Source organism: Carettochelys insculpta, chromosome 5 (assembly GCF_033958435.1).
Source record: "Carettochelys insculpta isolate YL-2023 chromosome 5, ASM3395843v1, whole genome shotgun sequence".
Classification (NCBI taxonomy): Eukaryota; Metazoa; Chordata; order Testudines; family Carettochelyidae; genus Carettochelys; species Carettochelys insculpta.
The window spans coordinates 39215151-39232250 of record NC_134141.1 but is presented as its reverse complement, the minus strand read 5'-3'; the positions used below and the strand labels follow the sequence as shown (position 1 = coordinate 39232250).

The window sequence follows — 17100 nt, the reverse complement described above, 5'->3', positions numbered from 1 at the left end:
AAGTAAACAAGGCAGGGATTTTGTTCTTTGCCATATTGTAAAGAACAATTGAACACTTACTGAATAACTGTTTTTGGTATTTCCACAATACACTTCCGACTCAGCAGACAGAAAAGTTGACCAGTGTCACAAAGATGCGGGGTATGAATGCAAAGCTGGGCAAGGTTTGCATAGTTTTGAGTGCTGAAGATATGAGACCAAGAGGCTCTCAGCATGAGTTGCAGGGACTGTGAATATAAAGTGCTTTTGTTTGGGAAAATAGAAAGCTAAGCAGTCTGTATGGAAATGAGTTTATATGGGCTGAGAACTGATCTCCTGACGGATTTATGGCTGGGTATTAAATGCGACGGCCTTATCTTTCACAGCACACTCTTCCAAAGCTGAATTTTCCTCTGTTTGTTATTTGTCACAGATTATGGAAACATGGGATTATAATAAGCACTTCACTGTGTCTTTTCTATGTTTTAAGGTAAACATCCAATGAAGTTTCTCTGATCAAAGAAATATTTTGTTTTCTCTATTTTTTTAACCTTCGCTGCAGGTAGTTTTCCCCAGAGTGGCTCAGGTTTGCAAGAATGACATGGGAGGATCTCAGAGAGTTCTGGAAAAACAATGGACTTCCTTTCTCAAGGCTCGCCTGAACTGCTCAGTTCCTGGAGATTCACACTTTTACTTTAACATACTGCAAGCTGTTACAGATGTTATCGATATCAATGGCCATGATATTGTGTTGGCAACCTTCTCCACTCCCTATAACAGGTAACCCATACAGTTGCCTTTTGGCTTATTCCTCTCACGTACCACATGTCCTGCCTCTTCATTGCAGCTTTTGTTTTGCTTTAAAACAACAAGCAGCAACTAGTAAAATATAATTTTTATTTAGCGTATCCACATGGGCATACTCTTTCCCTATTTAAATACTCTGCTATTGCTTATTTAATTATATGATTGATACTTGAGATGAAGTTTAAATCATGTGCCACATGGGCACATACATTAGGCTCATTGCTGGAATAGTTTTACATAGGAACAGGAAACATCCAACTAGCAGAATTTTGCACTCATCCTTCTATTGGCAAAGCATGGGTTGACCCTCCCAGCTCCCTACAAGAAGCTGTGGGTTCCATCCTGGTTACCTCTGAGTCCCTTCAGCTCCATACAGATGTTTCTGGTCTGCCACCTCACCCTACCAACTCCTGCTGGCCCCTTGCAGCCTGTCTTCTGGAACAGCTGTGCTCTTCAGGTCTTGACCTGACTGCCAACACACCCACAATAAAGGAATCCAAATTGCAGAGAAGATAGCAATGGACATAAAACCTCATGTTGTGTTAAGTGCTCTTGCTCTCACCATGAATTTGTAGTGGACAATCTGGAAGACTCCATATCTAGTTTGCCTCCTTCCTGCCTCTTCTTAGCCAGTGGAACTGTAACCCCAGGATGCTGCATTAAAGGGGATTCAGTGATGTGAGAGGGAAGCCAGGGGCTTGCCAAGTGACAAGAGCTTTTCCCATTTAATGAATGCAGGATCTCCTCTGTGCACAGACATCTTCATGTGTGTTTGTACAGATCCAAGCACAATAGAGGCCTGTTCTTGTTAAGGGCACTGCAACAACATAAATAATAAGTAATAATGGGACCCATTGTTCTAGCACCTGCTTTTTATAGTTCAGTATGTAAAGGCATCTGTTTAGCATTTGTTACTAGTATATATTATAACATGCTGTTCAGTAAGTTATTGAAACATGTAACTGTATGTAATTACTGAGGTCTCAGGAAAAGTTTTAAAAATGTTCTAATTAAAGAAAAAGTGGTGCAGGGCCTTAGGCGGTCTGGTTTTTTTCCCCTCTGTTCTATATTATAATGGACGTTGGGCTGCAACATGAACTTTATTGCTGGAGTTCATCTGCTCTTGTTGTACATTTCCCACCTAGAATCGAAGAGTGACCCCCTCCGAGGTCAACGACAAAACTCCCACTGATTTCAAATGAGAGCAAGCACAGGCCTCCGATGTATAATTGCTGCTTCTGACAACAAAATTAAGAATTGGTGGTATGCAATAATTATGCCAGACCTGCAGGAAATGACTTCAAATAAAAACCAAGCAACAGGAGTCGATGACTCTGTTTTCATGCAAATCACCTTAGTAAAATAATAATTAATTAAAAAATAAAATAAAATCCCAGAAAGTGAGCGATACCATCAGACTTGTCTCTAAATTGAAGTTTTCCAGAGTTTTGCATGCTGAGCTGTTAGTAATGAATAAGGTCTCTACTACTACAGCCCTGAGACCCATCTCCCTGAAGCTGAAGCCCAGAGCCTTGGCAGACCTGCAGGGAAGAAACTCCTAACCCCGCTACCTTGTTGAAAGGTAGGAGCCTTGAGCTCCCTTACCGAGCCAAGATCTGAATCTCAGACCCCAAGTTCTCCACCTGCTCTGCCTGGGCCCTGGAGTTTATAGTGTGCTGGGGAGGTGTGGGGGCAGGGCAGGCAGCTCTGGGATATATTATATGAGAATTTAAGACCTGGCAACCATCATATATAGTGAAAAACATTATTCCAGTGGGAAAAGTCATTTTTTGCAAGGGCTGGAAGGGTAGTACACAGTAGCTGGAGACACTGCAACAGTAGGTCTATGCATGGAGTGGCTAAAGCTAATTTCTTATCCATTGAGCAGGGTCTTGTTTACAGGAACTAGAAGTGGGTGGTAGGAAGGGTGGTGATGGGGCTGGTTCTAGATGCTACTGGGTTGTGGGGAATATTAGATAGGGCTTGCTGTTCTGCTGTGCTAGCAAGTGACTAAATGGAGCCACCTGCTGGGATTTTCAATAGCCAGACTTTTGTCCTTCCCGTATCCACCTCCCTGGCATTGCCTCCACTCTGCAGGGCATGTGCAGTCACGCTCTGTAGGTGTTTTTGTTCTCCATACCAAACCTCCAGCTCTTAAATTGCTTTTGGCCCTTTGCTCGGGACTTAATCCTGTAAAGTGCTGAACTCCTCCATCACTAGTGGGGCTTCCCTGTCAATCGAAGGTATTCAGCACTTCCAGCAATTGCTCTTCACCTTTTGGGATTAAGCCCAGAATACTCAAGGCATCCCTCAGTTAGACTCTCAAGAACATATTCACTCTGGTGCAGGGGTCTTCAACATGCAGTTCTGGAGTCACATGCGGCTCTTTAAGGACTCTTTTTTATGGATCCTGACACTGTAATAGTCACGTAAAAAAAAAAACAAAAAAACCTGCCTGATCATTTTTGATAAACTTTGATGGTCAAAAAGCCCAAAAATGAACAGCAACTCATATCTAAATAGCAAACAATGTGTGATCTCCAAATGTTGGATAACTCCCCCCAGCATCCTCCAGGGAGAGAGGAGTTTTGGGCGTGAAAGTCGAGGAGACAGTGGTACAAACACATGCATGTAAAGTGTGAGGAAATAGAATATGCAAAAAGTTTGTGAATGTCCTGCAGTAAATGTATTGCATTACAAATCATTGTGAGTGTGCTGCTCTTAAAATAGAAGTTGCAAAAAGTATGGCCTGACATAATTTATTAAGGACTGTCTCATTCACATGCATTGCAGCTCTTGAAGTATTGAATTTTTAACTGAATTGGAAAAAAATGGCTCTTCTTGCTATTTTGGTTGCTGATCCCTGCCCTGGTGTTACTCAGATGAACTTCTCTTTCTCTTTGTGTCTCTTTAAAAATGTTTCAGAATGTAGACTCCCATTAACAACATTTGCACCTTGTCTCCTTCCATGGGACAGCTCTGCCTTTGGAGAACTAATCACCGCCATTTGTTTCAAATAGGACTAGTCAGATCCCCCGATTTCTGTTTCATTTACTGACCCTCTGGATGTTGAATTTTGAAATTCAAATGGCAAACTCTCATTAATCTTAGAAAACTATTTTCATATCAATTTATGTTCCCTGCTGAGTCTCGTTGTATCCTTTTATAGTTTTGTTCCCACTTTCAAAGGCTGTGGTGCAAGGTTGTTTTGGTGAATAATAATCCACTAACTAAAATGCCTGATTACAAATCTTGGCCATCTGGCGCTCAATATTTATCTGATAAAAATCAAGCAGCAGAAGTCAGACATAAATGCAAGAGATCGTGTGTAAACAATAAAGGTAGATTAATGAATAATTCATACCTTAAAGTCATTGACCAAGGAAAACCTCTAAGCCGTGCAAGTCATGTTTGTGTAACGATGTAATTATATTTGGACATGGTAACTATCCGGTTACATGCAAATAATCAGAAAGTCTAAATTAAAATTTTAGTGGCTATAAGCAACATTCTATTTGTTTCTGAAAGCTCTTTATGGTTGATTAAGTTAGCTGCGCATCGGAAGTCAGTTAAAAATAAACAGGAAAATCTGATGGATCTCTGAACTTGAAAGGATGGTCTGACACTGTTTCTCAAGCTGGTCTCAGGCTTAATGAGATCCTTCAGCACAGAGATACATCAACTCCATCTTCCAAATTATCTTTAGATTGTATTTTTGGGGCCCAGCAAAGACTGTGAAAATCAGTATTGAGAGTGTCTTATAAATTACAACAACTTGAATTTCCAAGTAGTGGGTGCTAAATTGGCTAGCCTGTTACACTTCATGCATCACCAGTGGCGAGCAGAGTTTCCTGGATTCTTTCCCCGCTTCAGGATTACTAAAATTCATTCTCTTTTTAGAGGCTTTTGAGACAAGTTGTGCTGACAGGAACTGACAACCCACTGGTACATTTCAAACTTTGCGTGGGGCAGCCATTTACTGTCAATACCCAGAGGTTAGAAAGTTCAGTCCTGATTAGCCTGTGACAGGAAGACTTCTATGCAGCATGTTTTTCAGTCAAAATTTTATGCATAACTGCATAATGAGTAACAATTTCTGGGAAATGTCATGTTGCAGCATCCCTGGCTCTGCAGTCTGTGCCTATGACATGGTTGATATTGCCAATGTATTTACGGGGAGATTCAAAGAACAAAAGTCTCCAGATTCTACATGGACCCCAGTTCCTGACGAACGAGTGCCGAAACCCAGGTATGTGTCTATAAATTGAAAGTTTGTGTCTTGGCTCACACAATGCATGCTTGCCAGTTTGAGCAACAATGTGTGATATAGATGTAAGGGGAAATGCATATTTTAACTGAAATAAGGTCTGATTCTGATCTGTGTTATGGTAGGGTAAATCAGGAGTCGGCCACTGAAGTCTGTTTTAATACAGAGTAAATCATATCAGGATCATACCCATTAGGTCAAAGCCAAGAATTGCTTAGAAGCAGTAGAAGTGACACATTGTCAGGAAATGAATGGCAGCAATTTGCCATTCAGAGGGAAACATAGCAAATGTAACCAATGTGCCAAGGATGAGGAATGAAGGAGGAGAAGGAGAAGCAACTTAGCAGAGTGTATAAGATTAAGAAAAGGGGATCTGCTTTATTTAATACCCCTTATTAATCGCTTCCCCTATGTCCCTTTCCCTTCCATGCCCCTCCCAGTGTTCATTGCACTCATTTTGCAGACCCATTGAATAACAGTTTGGTTCTTGTTTCACAACCTTGCCACCTACACTCAGTTTTGACTCACTCACACACAGGGCCAGATTCCACTTAGTGGTGCAAACAGGAATAACTCCACTTATGTCAGACTTTTTATACCACTGTAACTGTTGGTAGAATCTGGCACCAAATCCATAAAGTACCCCACTGTTGATGTCAGCATTTAATTAGGTCCAAGCAACTTACATGGGGGTTGCACCCAGTTACACAAAGTCTGAATTTGGCCCATTATGTTTTAGATACTCACCTACATTTCAATCTCCTCATTAGTCCTGAGGGTCTCTTATCTTCAGCTTGATTTATATGCTGTGATTACTGTCCAAGTAGGTATATGTCACCTTAATATCTCAGTACCTGCGTTCCCCTTCCCCTCCTGCCATAAGCTTCGCTAGCATTCAGTGAAGATTTTGTAACCACAAGGGATCCTTGTATTGCCAGCCATTGCACATTAAAATGCTAAGCTGCCTCAGTGGTTCAAGGCAGCACAAGCACTTTTAAGTTCATTTATTTGAAATATCCATTCATATAAAGGATATTGAGATGAAGGGGAGAAAAGATTGTTCCTGCCACCGCAGTTGGATTTTATAGGCGAACACCCTTTTCAGTGGTTTTGTGGGGATCATCCAGCAGGTAAATCTGCATCACAACTATTGAGGCTGAGCCAATATTTGCCTAACAAATATGTCAAGCATTCACTATGGGAGGAAATGATCAATTTAAGATAGGCAACTCCAGCTACGTGAACTGTGTAGCTGGAGTCTACGTATCCAAAATCGATTTTTCCTGCCATCCCAACAGCCGGAGATCAATAGGAGAGAGAGTTTCTCCCACTAACTTCCCACACTCCTCATGGCTATGAGGAGTAGTGGAATCAACGGTGGAGCCTTGGTGGTTCTATTTAGCATGGCTCCCTTTAGTGCACTAAATTAAACTCTGAAAGATCAACCACCACCACACTGAGTTTCTGGTAAGTGCAGACGTAACCTAAGTCAAAAGAAGCTAACGTGACCTGCGCCAAGGGATGAACTGGCAGAAGGAATTCAGATATTTGGCTTTCACAGCTGATTTTTAGCACTACTGATAACTTGTAAAGTACACTGAAGTCCATGGGATCTGGGGGCAGTAGGCTTTTCTAAAAACAAGACCATTTTTATTTAGGTGCTTACATATGGATTTGAGTTCCAAATTTAGGAACCTATATTTGAAAATTCACTTAAATCTGTAGGCTATATATTTTCTAGGCAGGCTAGTGCCTCTGTGTAAACTGAGATAATGCCATTGACTTCCATGGAACTATACCAGTAAGTGTTCAGAACCAGTTGAGGGGACATTCAGTCCTTCATCCTCCAACTTTACTACAACTGAAGAATTGTAGTAAGTGGAGAGAGGAAGAGGTTAAGCATTTGCGGGAGGAAGTAGTTATGAAGCAGATAACCACCTGATTTTGTTTTTCTCAGTCTGGGATTGCCCTGATCGGATTATCATAGGTGGCAGGAAGAATTTCCAGGAATAAAATGGGTAGGTTGCACTGCAGTTGTCCTAGAAACATAAGACTACATTTCAGTCTACCTATTGGGCAAATGTCTACAATAGTGCATGTCCTTGTCCCGGGCAAATGCACCTGTATTCCTCTCTAGCAAAGACCCCACTCCCAGCTTCTAGCTCTAGTTCTCTACTTTGGGTGGACCCCTCCCTCCATCCAGACCAGGATATTTCCCAGCTGACCAGTTTCCTGACTTTTTGTGATTTTTCCTTACAAAACACAGTCTGCCCAGATAGGCCTGCTTGCTTTTCCTCTCAGAGACAGCACACAGTGCAATTGCCAACAGTTACAACTTATCACCCAGCACTTTCTATGCAGACTTCTTTTATTCCTAAGGAAAAAGTACTACAGATAAAGCAAATATTCTAAAATAATAAATACTCTTGTTCTAATAAGCCTACAAGGGTTCACTCCAACCTTCACATGGCGTCCAGCAGGAGAAGTTCTTCATGCCTCTACCCCAGAGGTTTCCTAGTGGTCACCTCATCTCAAAAAAGATATATTGGAATTCAAACAATTTCAGAAAAGAGCTCTTCGGTTTGGAAAAGCAATCAGTAAGGAGGATATGACAGAGGTCTATAAAATCATGACTGGTGTGGAACAAGCAAATAAGGATATGTTATTTGCTCCTTCTCTTAACGCAAGAACTAGGGGGGTCAATCAATAGGCAGGTGGTTTAAAGTGAACAAAAGGAAGTGTTTCTTCATGTGCCCCACTGTCAACCTGTGGAACTTCTTGCCAAAGGCTGTTGTGAAGTCCAAGGCTATAAAAGAGTTCAAAAACGAGCTAGCTATATTTATGGAGGGTAGGTTCATTGATGGCTGTTAACCACAATGGACAGGGATGGTATACCTAGTCTCTACTGGAGGAGGATGGAAGTGAGTAATAAGGGATGGAACACTTGTGTCTGTTTTGCTCATTTCCTCTGGGACATCTGTCATTGGCTGCTGTTGCAATACGGGATGCCGAGCTAGAGGGACTTTTGGTCTGACCCAATATGTCTGTTCTTATCCTTCTATAGATCACAGTTTCCATTCAGAACAAGCATAGTCATGTGAAAAATTTAGTCCATCCTTTGTTCAGGGGGCTTTGATCAGGGATTTTCAGGAGTACGGGTCTTTCACCAGGGCATTCCTGGCAAAGGCCTCCCAGCTACCTCCTAGGAAATGCATTTCACACACATTCTCACAAACTGTTATTGGAAGTTCCTACCATTTACAGAGGCAAGTCCCTAGAAAAGTTCCACACAATCCTACAGTATCATGAAAACGGCTGCAATTATAATACAAAGGACCCCAGAGATACTAAACCTAATTCACTAAAGATTATCTTCATTCACTAAAGTTTATCTTAATTCAGTGAAGTTTCTTCAATGTATTTCAGGATACAGTAAACTCTTTGATATCCTGGCATCCGTGGGCCTGGCAGGTTGCCAGATAATCAGATATTCAGATAATCAAGAGTATTCTTGCTGGGTGGGAGAGCAAAGGATCCTGCCGGCTGCAGTCAGCTGGACCTTGGAGTGATGTAGGGTTGCACTGAGAGAGCTGCCCCTGTGTTGCTCTCCCTCTCTGTGCACAAACCCAACCCTGATGCTGCTTCTTCTGGCAGCACTCAGACCCAGCATGGAGGGAAGCAGGGCAGCCCTGAGAGGGCAGGGGTGGGGAGCACTGCTCTCATGCTCTGTGCAAACCCCAGCCCTGATGTCACTCCTCCACCCTCCTGCCCATTGTCCACTGACAAGATCTGCCCGACTGTGAGTCATGCTGATTATTCGAGCACGCCACTTAATCAGATCCTGGTTAGACAAGAGCTTACTGAACTGCCATACCACCGAAGTGGGGGTTCTCATGATTGTCAGAAACACAGTGAAACCAAAATAAATAAGGTATTCACATTGGTGTTGTTTCCCCACACCAGACTCTTAATTTTGAACAACTTATTTTACACTTGTAAAAAAAAAAAAACAACTTTTTTCTTGTAAATTCACATAGAATAAAGGCACCCTATTTAAAGTGACACGGTAGGACAGCCTGTTAAAACCGAGAGTGTGTCTTACGCCTGTACAGGATCTTGCCAAATAAGTCCGTACATTTATATAAACGCCATGTGGCTGGATGAACTACAGACTCGGGTATTTTCAACTTTGTGATCTGCTTGCTTGGCTGGCAATAAATCAAAGTATTCCTGAGATTGGCAGAACTGAGTCCAGGACTCCCACTAACATCTCAGTGGACCCAAAGGAAATCTAACAGTACTTCATTTGATGGTGTTCTGAATTGTTCAGCACAAAATCTTTGGCACATTCTTGCCTAGTGCCAGATGCTTAGAAAAGAAATTCACTTAGAAGATTTGCCTTCAGGCACTAAATTAAATAAGCACTTTTCCCTCCCCCCACCCCTCTTTTATTTAGGCCAGGTTGCTGTGCTGGCTCTGTGTCATTAGAAAAGTACATAACCTCCAATGAGTTCCCAGACGATACTTTAAACTTCATCAAAACACATCCTCTCATGGATGAGGCTGTTCCTTCAATTGTCAACAGGCCCTGGTTCCTAAGGACGATGGTCAGGTAAATAACTAACTTCCAAATGGATTTTCCTCACCCTCTTAACATGCTGTCAGGATGTGTTAATGAACTATGCTTAGAATACTTTGAAATTCTAATAACCATTTCTGCTGTTCTGGGCATGAATCCAGCCATGAATGATGACAGTGCTGAGTAGATGCCACAGAACTCCCAGTGCAGCTTTCAAGGCTGAAAAAGCGTTCAGTCCTTTTCAACCATGCGGCACTGAAACCAGATTGCAGGGGAAATGGAGAGCAGGGAACATTGCCCTGCATGTTAGCTTATGGGTCAGTATTTGAAACATTTCTGTAGAAGACTTTTGGGTAAAGTTCAACAGATAGCCAGGGGATATATCCACAGGATATAAGGATCTATGTCAGGATATGTTCACAGGATACAAAGATGTCAGTCAGGATACATGCTGGTGTGTTTCAGTGTTTACACAAGTGTACAAACAGAAATAATCTCATAACCCCCATCTGTTCTATGACAACGAGAAAAGAAATAACAACACAGAGTTTTGTACAAAGGCACATAAATCAACAGTCCTCAGACTCTGTCACCCCAGCCTGTTGGGAAACACATTTCTATGCCATTCTGTTAAAGGTTCTTGCTTTCATCATGATAATATCTAAGCACTCTCCAGTAGCACATTAAGCAAAGTGACTAACATCTGCCTCATATGATTTATTCTCACTCTCTTTCTCTTCCCAGGGAGGAGGAAAGTGTGTGTGCAGTGTAGTGGTTAGTTTGGGTTGGGTTTTGTTTAGGAGAAGAGTTTATTTTTTTAATGTACATGTTATGTGTTTGTTAGAGAACACATGTTCAAATAACACACCTAGCACCTGGAGAAAAAGGGTGATGGAGTTTGTGGCGATCTGTGAAAATTCTTTCCAGAGTCTCAGACTGGCCTCAGGAAAGTTCTGTCTTTCACGTAGATAAGCTTTATCCTTATTGTAGAAAATGTCATTGCTCCAGAGAAGCAGAAGTCTCAGCCACAGATGGTCCTTTAGATACTGTGGGCTGGGCCATTGCAACTTTGAAGATGAAGATTGCAACCTGGAACTTGATTCACTATTCCATTGAAAGCCAGTGAAGAGCATGGAGGGCAGATTTTATATATAATTTGTGGTAAAGCATGTTGGGGAGAAGTTGTGCTGCAACATGTTTTTATTAGGGCTGGAGGCTCCATGTCCAGCTATATGTCCATGCTGTTGTCCAGATGTAGTTGAGGAAGGTATATGTAAGGAATGTATAATCAAGGACTGGCACCTTTGGTATTTCCCAGTCTATCTGAGAAGACAGAAAGCTGCTATGTGAGAACTAGCAACAAGCAATCAAGGTGCACTCTTAAACTGTGAACCAAATTGTGTGCCTACAATTAAAGACCACATCATGGCTGCAGACTCCTCTAAGGTTTTCTTCTGCCCACTGGCCTCACCTTTGTCTCGCTCAGGTTCAGCTTCAGCTAAGCTGTTCTTCATCATGAGCTGATGTTGTCCTATCCCGGGGCTCACTTGGTGGTAGTGGTATGGTCATATGCGGTGAAGTATAAGTGCAGCTAATTTAGCGTGTAGCTTTTCAGCATTGTGCTGACACAGCTTTTACTACCAAAAGGGTAAATATGGAATGCCCTCACTATTGCTTTCTGTAATAAAATGTGACATTTTAAACATTTCCATGCACTAATTTTCTTCCCCTGTTCATAGAAGTCAGACTGACCCTTTGTTTCTGATTGGAAGGGTAATTGTTAAGTGATTTCAGACACTTATGCACCTCTTCAACTGGCTGCTTGAGCTTTGCTGCTGCAAACACTTTTGCTAGCTGTGTAACATACATATTGACGAGACAAAAAAGCATCGGTTTGGTGCCCAACTGCTAGTCTGTGTGTGAACCTAAAGGGTCTACTTAACTGAAAAATAGTTTCCATTTCCTATATAATTACTAGAAAGCTATGAACTATTATTTCAAATGGAAAAAGTGATAAAATAAATGATAAACCAATGCATATAATGACAGATGCTGTGTTGTTCTGCTAGATACCGGCTGACCAAAATTGCAGTAGACACTGCTGCTGGACCACATCAGAATCAAACGGTGGTTTTCCTGGGCTCAGAGAAAGGAATCATATTGAAGTTCTTGGCCCGGATAGGAAACAGCGGTTTCCTAAATGATAGCCTTTTCCTGGAGGAGATGAACGTTTACAATCCTGAAAAGTGCGTATCTGATGCTTTGCACTCATTTACTGGGCAACAGTAACATCTGAATTTCCATGGTGCAGGTAGTCCCATGAAAAGGGGATGGCTACAGAATTCAGAGTTTTAGAATGCTACTTTTGTGTTTGCTTTCCTCTGTTCCTGCAGTGTATTTATTTTAGTTTCATCACCTATGGACAATTCCCCATCACAGGCAGCTCTTCAGCACCCAAAAGTACAATCCAACAAAGATTAAAACAGCAGCAGCTTACAAAAATGAACCCCCATCCCAAAATGCTGATTCCCCTCAAAAATCCACACCCAAAGTAAGACACTCCCCAACCTTCAGCCCTCCTCAAAAATAAAAGAGTAGGAGAGAAGTGAATTCAAAAATCAAAGGGCCACATGAAGTCTTCCCTGCTCAGAGCTCTCCCTTCTATATATCTGTTTTAATCATCATTTGTATACCTTAGTAACAACAATATTCTTTTCCCTGGCCTGATCATTTCTCCCCTCTAGAATTCACATAAATTACAAAATCATTATGCTATAATTAAATTTGCCAAGAGTACCCATTTATAACATTACCCTACTCTATCAAATCAGGTGCAGCTATGATGGAGTAGAAGACAAGAGGATTATGGGCATGCAGCTTGACAAACAAAGCAGTTCTCTATATGTAGCATTCTCCACCTGCGTGATAAAGATTCCCCTGGGACGATGTGAGCGTCATGGCAAGTGCAAAAAGTATGTGTTTTATGGCCAGGTTTCTCCCCACATTTACAAACTGTTTTGCAAGGGATATCGAGCATTAGAGATCTGAAGAAGAAAATATGCCAAAGTATTTCATGATCCTCTTTTTTCTTAAGGGCCTGCATAGCCTCCAGAGACCCATACTGTGGCTGGGTGAAGGAAGGTGGGATGTGCACACAGCTGTTAGCTGGTGTAAAGTAAGTAACCATTGACTTTGGATAAAAGAGAGTTAAAACTAGTGGCTTTAGCAATGATGCCAATCAGATTCACTCTTGGGCAGAAATGTTCAAAAAAGCGCACCAGGAGGTAGTGGAACAAGAATGGGGAAAATGTTTGTTTTCATCCCATTTGCATTTTCTGGAATTCCAGAGAACAGTTTGATACAAACTCTCCACTGATTATTTATCCTTAGGGAAAAGAAAAGAAAAGATAAATACATAGTAAGTTCCATGTATTGTTCAAAGAGGGAGAACTGGATGAGCAAGTCTGGACCACACTGGTGCCATCATAGCTGATTAAAAGAGGCAATAGTATCCAAATTAGATTACAGAAGCAGTTCTCCCAACAAAACCAAAACCATCTCTCCTAATTTGCTGTGTATTACAAAGATGAATCAGAGCACTGAAGTACATTAAAGGAATTGTTGGGTCTCTCTCTTTTCTGGAATTTCAATACTTGTTTTAATGTATTTGTAAGTGCCTCCTTGCAGGCAACAGATCCACCTGAAAAGTCCATATTTTGGCCTGATCTGACACACCAAAATCTTGTTCACTTTAAGCCTTGGCTATACTTCAGGTTCTTGGTACAGGCCTATTGTTAGCATTAGGTAATCATTATATTCCTGCTGACAGCCTTGCTTAGTCCTGCTTCTTTATATATCCTCAGTAAACATATATCTGCTATATTATCATTCTTATACCTAGATCTGTCATTTTTCTATGATCTTATTATATTACTTTAGAATGATTTTTCAAAGATCTTTGTTAACTATAAATGTTCTGTTGCATTCTCTTCATTACAACAGTGTGGATTTTGCCTCTCCTGGGCCATTTGGTAGAATAGCATTGACATTTATCTCTGTATCTATGAGTGTTCCTAGGTTCAGTACCTACATATTGGTTTAAAGTATTTTTCCTGTCAAAATACTAATGCACCATCTGCAGAGTGCAAGCCAGTTAAGATAGAATCATAATTGCTTTCTGATCACTTCATTGTTTGTTTTAGACTTATCACTTTATTCACAAATGTTCACCCATTTTTCAAAACGATACATATCTGTTTGCCTGATTTAACAATACAAGAGGTAGTAGATTTTGCAGAAAAAAAACTTATCAAAGCATCTTCTGCAGCCAAAAGAACCATTAACAGGTGAAAATAACTCAATTTGTCTATGTTTGCATGTTGCATGTTCCCCAGAGGTGTAGTAAAGAAATGACCAGTTTCTCTCTGTATCTTTATTTCACTTTTAGATGGTATGATTTCTTTCTGGTGAGGCCTGTGAGTGTTGTTATTCACACCATTATGTTTCTGTTATTTAGGCTGGCATTTGAGCAGGACATAGAGCATGGCAATACAGATGGACTGGGTGACTGCCAAAGTAAGCAAAACTTTTCCACTCTGTTATCTTTTGTCAGAGAATCTTTCTGACAGCCCAGAATCACTGTTACCTGCCCAGATATCTCTTGGTAGCAATGAAAAACACCATAACAACAGCAACCACACTTACATTAACCAATCCAAGAAAAGCATTTGTGTGCTTGTTTAAAGAGAACACTTACCATTTTGGTTTGTACAAACACAAGCGCTTCTTTTAGTGGCAATTGTTTTGTCAACAAATCCAGCTTTAAAGGATATCAATTATAGCAGCCGTATACACTGTATCCATATTGCCATTGTAAACTCATGCATGGGTGAAGGGCTTGGTTGGTTTATGCGAATGGGCTTGCATGCAGGGTCTCAGCTGTGCAATGCAAAGTGGGCATTTGCTGCTTACAGCTATTCGGTGAGATTGTGACTTGGTCTGTGTGAGAGTGAGAGTGAGAGCTACTTCTCTTTCTTTAGTGAGACCTTGAGTCTCAACCCACAGGGGCCAGCCAGGGCGGTACCCTTAGACCCTTCCTGGAACAGCAGTGACGTGGAAAGGGGTGAAAAGTGTACATAGCCTTGTCTCCACTCCCTACTCATTCTGACAGAGTACAGTACCAGCCAGCATAATGAACATGGCTAGGAGAATATGGCTTTTGGAGTGAAAGAAACGGCACTTGTTACATAGTCAAGCATTTAACCTTCAAATCCATGTAGTGTACATATGAAGTGATTTTTTAAATGATCCTTAAAATCTGCCTGTGCTAACTCCAAAACTCCAATATGGCTTTTGGAGTGAAAGAAACGGCACTTGTTACATAATCAAGCATTTAACCTTCAAATCCATGTAGTGTACATATGAAGTGATTTTTTAAATGATCCTTAAAATCTGCCTGTGCTAACTCCAAAATGACTATTTAGAAAACCCCTGCCAAAAATCCTTTTTTAATATCCACTCCCATGGCATGGCTTTACACAAAATATCTATGTCAAAAATTCATTCAGCAGTGCTTAAGGATACATTGAGATCCTTTTGACAGGCTTAACATACCTTAATAGCCTTACAGAGCCTCAGCATTTTTAATTAGAGAGCAATTTAATACAAAAATACCACATATAACTTTACAAGGTAAATTTGTGGTGTGGCAGGAGTGCAGGATTTCACCCCTTCATTCCAAGCAGTGAAATTCTGCAGCACGATCCCTGTATAACATTTTGGAAAATGTGCCTCTTTGTACCTTATAAATTCAGAGAGAAAGCTGTCACTCAGTTTTTAAAGTACCTGCTGCCTAGAGACTGCAGAACATCACATGTAGTGAAATCTTATATGCTGATTGGAGACCCCAGACATGCCTTGGGCTGCGTTAAAGACAGCCATCATTCTTAGGCTTGCCTATGTTTGTTGAATATAGAACCCAGACATTATTTTAAACCAATTGGACCACGCGTGCAATAAAACTGCTGGAATTGAGGAGTTAATGTGCAGTGAGCCAACTCTAATGGGATATATAGCAATGGAGCATGTAGACTGAAGGCCAGAGTATCCCCGACTCCTGCAGACACAGTGCTGAGGAGAATGCCAGGGGCCTATCTTTCCTTATGCAGCTGTTTCTTATTGCAGTCCCTCTGCTTGAGAGAACTCAAGGATTTAGTCTTTTGTATCAGATGTACTTAGATTTTCAGAAAGCCTTTGGCAAAGTCCCTCATCCAAAGCTCTTAAGCAAAGTAAGCTGTCGTGGAAGGAGAGGGAAGGGCCTCTCATGGATTGATAACTGATTAAAAGATGGGAAGCAAAGAGTAGGCGTATATGGTCAGTTTTCAGAACAGAGAGAGATGCATCGTGGATCTGTATTGGGGTGAATACTAGTCAAAGTATTCATAAATGACATGGAAAAAAAAGGCAAACAGTGAGGTGGCAAAAATTATAGATGCTTCACAGTTGCTGAAGATTGTTAAGTCAAAAGCAGATTCCAAATTGGTAGAAAGGGATCTCACAAAAGCAGGTGAGTGGGCAATAAAATGGCAGATGAAATTCAGTGTTGCTAAATCCAAAGTACTGCACACGGGAAAATATAATCCCAACCATACATATAATATGATGGAGTCTTACAATTAGCTGTTACCACTCTAGAGAAAGGTCTTAGTTTTCTGAAAATATCCACTCAATGTGTGGTGGCAATCAAAAAAGCTAAAAGAATGCTGGTAATCGTTCAGAAAAGGATAGAGAATAAGACACAATATTTCCTCTGTATAAAGCTATAGTATGCCCACATCTTAAATACTATGTGCTGGTACCATTGTCCCATCTTTAAAAAGATATATTGCAATGGAAAAGGTTCAGATAACTGCAATGCAATTACTATGGATACGGAACTGCTTCTCTTTGAGGTGAGATTAATAAGATTGGGTGTTTTCAGTTCGGAAACGAGATGCGTAAAGGTCTATAAAATCATGACTGGTGTGAAGAAAGTAAATAAGGAAGTGTTATTTACTCCTTCTCGTCACACAAGAACCAGGGGTCACCAAATGAAATGAATGGTCAGCAGGGTTTAAAGCAAATAAAAGGATATATCTCTTAACACACTATGCACACTCAACCCATGGCTCTCTTTGCGAGAGGATGTTGTGAAGGCCAAGATGATAACACGCTTCAGAAATGTACTAGATAAATTCATGTAGTATGTATCTATCAATGGTTAATAGTCTGGCTGGTATTCCTAGCTGCTGTTTGCTAGAAGGTGGGATTGGAAGACAGGGGATGGATCACTTGATGATTTCCTGTTCTTATTATTGCCTGCCACTGATCACTGTCAGAGGACTCGATGTTGGGCAAGACGCCCCATTATGGCTATTCTTACATATACACCTATGCTATTCCCACACAGGTCTACTGCTGGGTTATTTGA

The 17100-nt window shown here is 41.0% G+C and overlaps 1 protein-coding gene across 5 annotated transcripts in view; it reads left to right on the top strand.

Moving 5' to 3' along the window:
- Positions 1 to 17100, top strand: part of SEMA6A (semaphorin 6A) — a 154825-nt gene that overhangs the window by 101664 nt on the left and 36061 nt on the right. For all 5 annotated transcript variants that reach the window (XM_074994985.1, XM_074994986.1, XM_074994984.1 and 2 more), the window contains exons 10-16: positions 542 to 759; positions 4904 to 5035; positions 9510 to 9665; positions 11702 to 11878; positions 12464 to 12604; positions 12727 to 12807; positions 14149 to 14207. In XM_074994985.1, coding sequence (XP_074851086.1) covers positions 542 to 759; positions 4904 to 5035; positions 9510 to 9665; positions 11702 to 11878; positions 12464 to 12604; positions 12727 to 12807; positions 14149 to 14207 — 964 coding nt within the window. The remainder of the gene's footprint in view (positions 1 to 541; positions 760 to 4903; positions 5036 to 9509; positions 9666 to 11701; positions 11879 to 12463; positions 12605 to 12726; positions 12808 to 14148; positions 14208 to 17100) is intronic.